This window comes from Falco punctatus (genome assembly GCF_963210335.1).
Source record: "Falco punctatus genome assembly, contig: scaffold_31, whole genome shotgun sequence".
NCBI classification, from domain to species: Eukaryota; Metazoa; Chordata; class Aves; order Falconiformes; family Falconidae; genus Falco; species Falco punctatus.
Genome location: NW_027660132.1, coordinates 1,171,234 through 1,181,279, shown reverse-complemented (window position 1 = coordinate 1,181,279; position 10,046 = coordinate 1,171,234). Strand labels below are relative to the sequence as shown.

The window sequence follows — 10,046 nt, the reverse complement described above, 5'->3', positions numbered from 1 at the left end:
AATCACAGTGAAGTGTGTCCCTCTCTCTGATTGAGGTTTTCTTTGCCATCTCTCCCATGTTTCACAAACTCATTGGCAAGAGGCAGTTTCTAATAGGAAGTAGTGTGCTGGCAAGGTGTTCCATGAGTCAAACCATCTAGGGTATACTGGCCTGTGACATCACCCCAAAACCATATGGTACTTATAGTAAGGTTTCACCATGCTGAACTACTTAGTGCCATCACCGCAGCAGTAGAATAGGAGGATGGTTCCCAACTTATCTATACCAAAGGCATGACCTGTCTTTTGATTTCTGGACCACGTTTCCATACCCTCAGTGCGCGTTTGTGTTCTTTTGTGGCAGTGCCAGCTCAGCCACATTTACTGGAAAGTAACTTTCTGACCCTGTCCTGGCAAGGCAGGTAACTAGATGATGCCTACAGGCCCCCCCCGCCCCCCTCCCGCTATATTAACCCTTGCTGTTCGTTCCTTTGGCATCCATTTGCCCAGGGCTAACGATGGCACACAAGCAGGACTGCTCAACAAACTAGGAGGCGAATTGCTCGCAGAGCTGTTTTGGCCATAACTCCCTGACGAGATGCCCTTGCCCTGAACGACAAGCGCTTTCCCAGTTTGAGCCATTTTCTTTTAAAACCAACTAGACCGAGCCCCCCAGCGTGCTCGCAGCGCGGGCCCCGCCGGGGGCCAGCGGGGAGCTGCTGCTGCCCGGTACGCCGGCACCCCCCCGGGCTTCCCGACAGCGGCCCGAGTGCTCTGCGGGGGGCGCAGCGCCGCCGCCACCCGCCGGGCCTCTCGCTGCCCCCGGCTCCGCTCGGCAGCGCCGCGGCCGGGCACCGCGCGGGAGCCGCCGGGCACCGCGGGGCAGGAAGTGACGTCACTCGCGCTGGACTCGCGCTGGACACGCGCCGGAGCAGACCCCGCCCCCGCCAGCAGAGCCCGCGCTGGGGGAGGCGCTGTCCGCCGCTGCCGCGCTGAGGAGCAGCCTGTGCGCTCGGCTTCCCGCCCTCTGGTGGTTCGCTCTGTAGAAAACCGTACCGGGCCGCTGCCCGGGGCCCCGATCCCCCGTCCCTGCCCCGGGGGCCCCCCGATCCCCCGATGCCCAGCCCCGGGACCCCCGATCCCCCTGCCCCGGGGGCCCCCCGATCCCCCGATGCCCAGCCCCGGGACCCCCGATCCCCCTGCCCCGGGGTCCCCCGATCCCCCGATGCCCAGCCCCGGGACCCCCGATCCCCCGGTTCTGCCCGGGGCCTGCCGCAGCCCGCCGCGTGCCTCCCGCCGTCTCTTCCCTGAGGCGGGACCGTGCCGCGGGATGAAGAGGTTTTTCGGGTTCGGGAGGAAGAAGAAGGGGCGGCCGGCAGCGGCCGGCAGCTCCGCCAAGCCCTTCCCCACCGGTGCCTACGAGCTCCGGCTGAAGGACCTGGGCAAGCTGCACCGTGCGGCCGCCCGTGGCGACCTGGGTCAGGTGCGGCAGAGACTGAAGAAATACGGCATCGACGAGCGGGACACGGCGGAGCGGTAAGCGGCGGGGGGCAGCAGCGCCGGGCGGTGCTGGGGCGGGGTGTGGGGGGGTTGCGGGCAGCGCCGGCACCCGCAGGTGCAGCTGCAGCCACCGGCAGCTCAAGGGCGCTGGGAGCCAACGGCAGCGTCGCTGCGGGGAGCCTCAGCCTGGGCGGGGAGCCAGGGCTGTGCTGCCAGGAGCCCTTGGAGTCGGCCGAGCATCCCCCGTCTTGTCCCGGCCCCCTCCGTGCCCTCGTTCCCGGGGGTGTTGCCTTGCCTGGGGGCGCAGGAGCGGCAGGGGGGCGGCAGCAGCCTGGCCAGGGCGGGTTGCAGAAGGAGCCTCAGGGCCATTCTCCAGGCACGCTTGGAAGGCAGAGTGCATGCACCTCGGAGGCCTCAGCGTGTGGGGTTAGTAGTTGAGCTGAGCAAGCTGCACTGCCTCAGCTGGGAGTAAAAGAGGGGTAAGCACTGCGTTTAGGAAAGGGTAAATGTGCTGTGTATTGGTGCTGTGTGGACGGTTGCCCGATGTGCCTTTTGTGACTCTGATGTTGCAGCCAAAGCAACATCAGTCTGATTTTAGGTGGCAGTTACTTTGCTGTCTGCTCTGTGGCCTTGGTACAGCTAATTAGTGCCTTGGATTGGAAAATCTGGGCAGTGCCATGCAGAGGAAGCTGCTGCTTCTGGCAGGTGTTAGGATGTGTGCTTTTGAGTCGAGCACAGCAAGTACTTGGCAGTTGTATCTTAGGGAGAAGCCGTGGGCTGCAGCATAGCTCCTCATGATCCACCGTAAGCCTAAGGGAATCAGCTGAAGGTTTTGGGTCTTGTATGTGTTGAGCTGTTAATGCCTTTTCTGAAAAGACTCTGAGTCAAAACATCCATGACATTCAGAGGAGATGCTGGTTTAATCAGAGTACTTCAGTATCCTGGGCTGTCTTTTCTGAAGACTGGACTTTTGCCAGCCAGCTAGCTTATTGCCCTGAAAACACCTGGAACTGTCTAGATTTGTAGGAAAAGCAATGAAGAATGCAGTCCGTCAGCACGTGGGCTGTGTGCCTGAGTGTTGCCAGCCAGTATTAGTTTATGCAGCTGGAGGGTGGGTGATGGTGGCTAAGGTGGCTCGAGTGCACTTTTGTGCATACTTAAGCTGCCAGAGTCAAGGTGCTCGATGGCATTTATGGAAATAGTTCTGAAAGTCTCTCTCTTTTTCTTCTTACTGCCTTCCCATTCACTGTGGCTGATTCAGTCATCAGTCAGTCACCAGCTCTTAGCAGACCCTGGTATGAAATTGAGCTAGTTTTTGTGTTTCAAGCTCATCTTGTCTAGAAAGCTTTGTTTCCTCTGGAAAGGTTTCCTTCTGTGTGCCAGGCTATTGTCAGTGTTATAACAGGACAAATAAAGTCACAAACGGTAAAAAAAAACAAGCCAGGGCCGGGGGGGGGGGGGGGGGGGGGGGGGGGGAGGGGAGAAAAGGCAGTGTACTATGATGAGCACTGTGGTGGTTTTGCCATGATAATGCCCAGTGCTGAAAAGCTGCTGAAAAGCGTGGCTGAGAGCAATTCAGTGGACAGAGCCTGCCTGCTTGCTGCAGCCACTGCCCTCTGTACCAGCCATGAGGGTTGCAAGGCCACCTGTGCCCTCTTAGTGCTTGTGGGTGTGATGTTTGTTGTGAGTGACCACTGGATACAGCTGCATTTCAGGGCTTCATAGTGTTGGAAGACTTGGTATCATTGGAAGTAGAGGTGAAGAATAGGAAATAATGCAAAGTAACGGCAAAAATGTGTGCATTGGTTGTATGAATATCTCAGGTTTGCTCCTCAGGATTTCCAAAAGCAAAATCCTGCACCAGGAGCATGGCAAGTATCACACATACAAGTTCCTTCCATAAAGTGGGTCCTGTAGCCCATAAGACCTCCCGAAAGTGTGCTTGATGCAGCATCAGTTAGGAGCAGGCAGCTTTCAGAGGTGGTCTAGCAAAACCCTCAGCCTCACTGACAGAGACGGGCAAAAGTCAGCACAGAGTTGGAAGCACTGCAGGCACAATGCCAGCTAGTCATGGATCCTGGGTCAGAGCTCATCGCTAAGGGAGATTTACCCTGTCAGCTGCCTGTCAGACTGAACTCCAGCGCTTTTCATTGCTTGGCTTGTAGCTGCTGGGTTGTTGGCTCAAGGGCCATTCAAAGTGCGTACTGCCAACCTGCTGTTTCCCAGTGGGGTTGTTTCGTGGCTGCTCAGCATCAGCAGTTCTCTTCTACTCTGTAGGTGATCAGCGTAGCAGCAGGAGCAGGAACAGAATCTGGGCAGTGTCCCCAGGGCTGGGTGGCAGAAGAACTTTGGTGTTACTGGAGGCCTCTTGCAGGGACAGGCAACCCTGAACACTGGTGTTCTCTGCCAGCCTGTTCCCTGAGTGGATCTTCTGTGGAGCACAGCAGGCCTTGCTCCAAGCAGAGCCGTCTCCTGTTGACAGACTGAGAGGCTTGGTTGAGGAGGACAGCAACAAGTCCACAAGTTTTCTGAAGGCTTTTCTGTTTGCAGAGCTGATAGTGACTACTTCACGTCTGTCATGCTTCCTAGTGGTTGGTAGTAGCAGCTTTCAGATGATTGTGGACTCCTTCATAACCAGTCCTGGTTAGCTTTCAGATAATCTCAGTCAGTCATTTCTTCAGAGATGAAGAATCCTGCATGTTTACATGGAAATTTCTCAAAAAGTGGTGGTAGTTGCTCTTGAGCTACTCCTCTGTCAATGCTCCAGTCTGTTCCCTGTCTGTAGCAAGACATTACAAATTCTTTGAAGTTTTCTGTATTTCTCTCATCCTCATCTTTGTTGCAGTGGAGGAGGATGTCAGCTGCCCTGTAACAAGTATCTGTGTTACAGATTACTGTGTTTCTGCATCACCTGCCACTGCATTTGTGTACCTCTCCCTTTCCATTCCCACTTAGCCAGGGAGCTGTTGTGCTCCTGTCTCAGCAAGGTACCAAAACAATTGCAAGACTAGTTGAGCTTTCCTAAATACAGAGAAGGACCTACCTGCAGTGATGTGGTTCAGAACCAGTGCTGGTGTTCCCCTCAGTTCTTGAGGAACTGTGGGATTGTTACTGCATCACCTTCAAGGGAGGAAGGTCCCAGCTGTTTTCTAGCTTGTCTTCTGCTCTGTTGGGACAGGTGTCCTGCAGAGCAGCAGGTGCTTTGCTTTTGCACAGAGTGAAGCTTGTGCTGATTTGTGCCTCTGATTTAGGGGGAAACACATGCAAGGACTTTCTGGGCAATTTCTTTCAGTATAAGTAGGCTGGTTAGTTGACATCAGACCTAAGATGTTCCGTAGTTTGAAGGAGTGTTTTGGTTTTTGTTGTTGTTGTTGGTTGTTTTTTTTTTCCCTCTGGCAAGGCTTTAACTTGAAGAAAAGAGTTTCATTTTCTTATGCTGGTCATGTATTATGGAAACACAGTATTCCCTCCCTGGAGAGGACTTCCTCTGTAGTAGGCTTATTATGACTATTGTAGTTATACATATCTGAAGGATCAGGTATTACTTTCCTGTACTCAGGATTACAGTGTTCTGTCTGGTTTGCTGCATGTTATGGGGGGCACTTTGGTGCAAGTGAGTACTTGGTTTTGTTGCAGTAGTAAGCAAGCTAGAGAAAAAGCAGAAATTCTTGAAGTGCAGGGAAACGCTAATACTCTTTGTATAAAGCCCATCTACATCTCTGATACTTCTGGCACATGAATAATTACAGAACTTAGAGGGTTGCTTGCCATAGTTCTCAGATTCCCAAACTCTGGTCTTTTTTGCTGCACCACAGGTGTAGTCCTGCTGGAGGCAGTGACTAACACCTGGGCACAGGAATCTGTGCAGATTAAGTTCTAGAGTGAAGGAAATGGCACCTTACTAAGCAGATGCTGCGGAGGGGTTTTGCTGGCCAGTCTCGGGTGTTTGGTGCGCAACTGCTGTTACTGGTAACGGAATGAGAAATCATTTCTTAAGCTTGCTTTGTGCAAAGTGAAACTTGTGGTCATATCAATTTATCAGAGCCTGAAATTATTTCTCTAGTTGTCTGTTTGTGCTAATTTAATATGTTTAATTTTTAGGACACCTCTGCATCTTGCTTCTGCGAATGGCCATGTGAATGTTGTTACATATCTTGTAGAAAACAAGTGTAAACTAAATCTTTCTGACAGTGATAACAGATCGCCGCTGATGAAGGTATGTGTAATATATTATGCTCTTTCAAGTGGGGCTTGTCAACTGTGCATTAAATGAGAGGTGGCTGGTAGGATTCTTTACACAGCTCTGCGTAGAAGCATGCATCTGGTAATCAGTGTGGAATAGGCATATGTTAGCTCAGCTTTGAAGGTGCTCTTATTTTCCAGCATTGGGAAGCTGCGGCAATTGTAACAGAGTGCTGGCAGTTCTTCCTTTTCTGTGTGTTGTTCCCAGGCAGTACAGTGCCAGCAAGAAGAATGTGTAGCTATTCTGCTGGAGCACGGTGCCAACCCACACCTGGCAGATGCTGACGGCAACACTGCCCTTCACCTTGCTGTCCGATCTCCTAATACAACTGTAGCGGGGCTGTTACTTGAGCATAATGCCAATATTGATGCTCGGAATAAGGTAATAAGGTAAATTTTTGTGTTTGTTGAAGAAGCTCTTTCAAAAAGTTGTATTAGTCTTTCTCTTGTAGGGTTGTTTTTTTTTTTTTACTTTTATTTTTAAATGTATTTATCTGCCCTTTCAGGAGGGAAACACTCCGCTTATTCTTGCTATCTCTGAACATCATGAAGATATAGCAGAGTTTCTTCTGCAGAGAGGAGCTGATGTGCATGCTCGAGATCACTGAAAGGTGAGTGGTTTGTCAAAACTCTGCATGGGTCTCTTTAGTATTCTTTAGGTTGGATTAATCAGAGGCATGAGAGTGAGCTCTGAAAAAAACCCGGGGAGCCACATAGCAGCTATTTCTGTGTGACTTGTGAAAGAACATCTGCACTTGGCTGTTGTCATACCTCAGTGGGTGCTTTCCTCGTAGAGGATTACAAGAAGGCATTGTCTGTGGTGGCCCTTCTGGCAGGAAACATGCTGGTAGCTCAGCAGCACTGCCTCAATGTGAAAAAACATCTCCTGCATAGTGGCATAGTTTGTATGTGAGTGTTGTCTATGTGGAAGCTTTGTCTGAAGATTGAACGTTTGGTTGTTTTGACTCCCTCTTGCATTTTATGGTTGCTCTTAATATTTAATGAAAACTGCTTTTTCTTTTGCTCATTCAGTAAAGAGTAAAGTAGTTTTTGAGAGCAAATAGGAATAAAAATAATTACAGTGTCTGTGTCAAATGATCTACTTCATAACATATTTTTGGTGTTTCAGAACCCCACTTATGACTGCAGCATCTGGTGGACAGCTTAATTTAATAAAAGTTCTTCTTCGATATGGTGCTGATCTTTTCCATAAAGACACTAACGGATGGACAGCTGAGGATTATGCTGTTACTCATGGATATTCTAGGTAAATTTTTGACTTTATTGTTAGAATAGGTTGTCAGCTGTCAGTGTGGCTTTTGAATGTTTTTGGTAATAGCAGCACGGTTTAATGGTGTGTTGAAAGCTGTCCTGAAGCTGTGCTCAGTGACGTCTTCTGATACGTATCGTTCCCTGTGTCTAGTATTAATCTGGATGTTGAAGAAAATTTCCACCCTGAATTGTCTGTAGATTTCAAGTTTTGATGCTAAACTTGCACCTGCCCAGTACAAGCTCTAAAACATGTCTGTATCCTACAGTTACCCAGAGGTAGAACGTGGCAAACTGAAATGCATGTCAGTCCTCTCCTCAGACCAGCACCATTGTCCTTACTGACTTCCACTACAATGAGCAGGAACTACCATCCTTTTGTTTCAGAGATCTAACATATCCCTTTTGTTAAAGTCTTAAGCAGTTTCACCCCTCTTATGGATAGCTTTGTACCTGTGCGTATCCCTTCTCTGAGGTGGTTATGTGTGCTTAACAGCTAAGCTGAAAATACTGTGCCGAGCGGGAGCTAATAGCTTCGTAGGTGTGGATATGCACCTCTAGAGTGAACATGACTGTAGTGAATATTGAAGTAGGTAGTAGTCGTGCAGTAAGTTCTGTGTGTATTACTCTCAGTGAATGCATACAAGTATATGAATTCATACGGCTATGAATACGTGTAGGGTGGATAAGTGGCTGTTAACTGTTCTATTAAACTGTATAAGCAAGTATGTGGTTGTTTTTACCAAATATGTTTCTTCTCTTTCCCTATATAGTCTTTGTAAACAACTGGTGGCATACGCATTCCGGGGAGACAGAGACGAAGGTGGTGCACAAGGCGACACAGTACCTGGCATTCCTCACCGGGCCAGAGCTGCTGGCTTGACGTTGGGTGCACCTGCTGTGGACAGAGGAGGTAGGATCTTTAATCACGCAGGAGCTCACGAGGAAAATCACTGTGGCCTTTCCTTTAGGGGGTTTGTGTTGTCAGCGCTCACTGTGTTTGCCGTTGACTTTAGTGGAGGCATCAGGTGGGGTAGCGCAAGAAGCTTTGTGAATATGCTGACTTGTTGCTGGTTGGAGGTGCTTCTTGTCAGGGGTGAAGGCAGCTGCGGTTTGTGTGCTACGGGGCCACTTACCAGGTTGTTGCGTTCTGCCTGCCAGATTGCCCATCTGTACAGGTTTTCATACAGAGAGAGAAGGGGGACAGGGAAGGAACTAGGTGAGAGTGGTTTTGGTTTTGGGGTGTGTACTTGTACCTGTAGATGGCCATTCAGATTGTGAAAACGAATTGCAAAAGCAGTAGGTTCGTCCTGAGTAGTTGTTCATCTTCCTGTAGCTGGGAAGCAACAGATGAGTTAGCAGGACTGTACATGTCTTGTTGATATCCACTGAGTTTGTGCAGTGGTGTTTTAATATTAATAGTTTCACCTGCACTAAGCTGCTTTTAGTGAGTTATCTTATTTCTTAGCATCAGTTACGATTGTTTCTGTGTAGGTGCTGTAGAGACATACTTAGGAAAAATCGTCTTGGAAAAGTCACTTTGTTAGAAACAACAATGCAACTTCTGTGTGTACTGTATCTTCATGGACGTAGTTTGATTTCCAGTAAAAATAAATAACACTTTTACTTCCAGTAATTTTATGAAATAAATGTTAAAAAGTCCACATTAACCTGTGATCCAGAAAAACAATTGAATTGCCTTGTTATCAAAAAATCAGCTCCTTCAGTGAGTTTATTTTAAATTTAAAAAAAAACAACCGCTCCTTAATTTTTAAGATCCAGTCTATGCTTATGAGCTCATATAGCCCTAGAGGAATCTTAGAAAACTAATCTTTTAATATAGAACGAACTGTCTTGTACTTTACATCTCAGGCCCTACAGTGGGAAGTTCTATCCTTTCTGGTTTTTTTAAGGGTGTTACATCAGAACTTTGCGGCAAATGGGCAGCAGACAGTGTTCAAACACAGTTTATTACTCCTTTTATTTAAATATCCCGTGTTTTGCTCGTATTTCATGACATATTTTTCCGAATTCACTTTTCCCAGATAGGGGAATTTAATTTAGAGCCAAACTTTGTTCCTTTGACTTAGGACTAGTTATTTTGATCTAGTCAGCGATGTGTAAAGTTTCTTGATAGACTGAAGGAAGATGCAGAGGTTTTTATATTTTATTTTATTTTTGGAAAGGGCTTGGTACAGGTAGTTTAATCAAGAAAATGTTGCTTTTACCCAAACAGCACTCTGTGGCTGCCTCCTGTGCACGTAGATAATTGCTGTGGTACCACATTGTGATGACTGACAGGCCTGGGTTATTTTAAAATATGTGGCTTGAAGAATAATACTGTTGTGTGATTCCAAAATTAATATGCCCTCAGGGAAATATGGGTTCTTGAACCAAGTAATTTTCTCAGTTCCTTGAAGACAGTAATACTACTAGCATAAGTCCACAATGTTATGGGAAATCCTCACTTGAAGAGGCCTAGTAAGTGTGAAGAGCATATTTATGTGGGTTAAGGACTTGGGAGGAGAAAGAGTGTGCTGTGGTCTCAAGCTGTTTATAGTAGGGCTTGTTTTTCTTGAGTAGTATGAATCTTTTTCTTCTTGTGCTCAGTCTCCTAGAAAATGACCCCGGCCTGTTGAGTGAGAGGGATTAGTAGCATGCAGGGAACACTTGGTGGCATTGATTCTGCAGTCTCTTGCTTGCACACACAAAGCACAGGTCCTGCATCCTGAGTCCCTTTGATAGGCTGCAGTAAAAGCTTTGAAGCCCCTGTTAGAGGAGAAGCTAGACTGATCTTGAGACAACGCAGGAATACCCACTTTGAATTCTTTGTTTTAATCTTGCTCTTCATTCCTGTTTTTCTGGGATCTTCAATGTAGTCCTTGTTCCTTTTGCACTTGTTGAACATTCTTCAAAATACTCGCTTCTAGTGAGCAAGTCGGTATATTTAAGAGGTTGGCTCATGCTTATTTGAGTGTTTACTTTTTGTCAGAACATGAACCTTTTTGTTGATTGCAGACAGACTTGCAAAAACCTCTAAATGAATGGCTTCCACC

General features: G+C 48.2%; 1 protein-coding gene and 1 long non-coding RNA gene across 2 annotated transcripts in view; both read left to right on the top strand.

Moving 5' to 3' along the window:
* Nucleotides 1-1,150: 1,150 nt before the first annotated feature.
* LOC308057879 (uncharacterized protein) overlaps nucleotides 1,151-10,046 on the top strand; it is a gene marked incomplete at its 5' end in the record, with an annotated part of 17,057 nt that continues 8,161 nt past the window's right edge. Inside the window, one exon of the mRNA XM_080411901.1 lies at nucleotides 1,151-1,515. Within this exon, the coding sequence (XP_080268027.1) occupies nucleotides 1,151-1,515 (365 nt within the window). The remainder of the gene's footprint in view (nucleotides 1,516-10,046) is intronic.
* The window catches only part of LOC308057890, a 5,968-nt gene continuing 2,254 nt past the window's right edge, over nucleotides 6,333-10,046 (top strand). Inside the window, exons 1-2 of the long non-coding RNA XR_013925509.1 lie at nucleotides 6,333-6,988; nucleotides 7,764-7,903. This is a non-coding gene — a long non-coding RNA (uncharacterized lncRNA). The remainder of the gene's footprint in view (nucleotides 6,989-7,763; nucleotides 7,904-10,046) is intronic.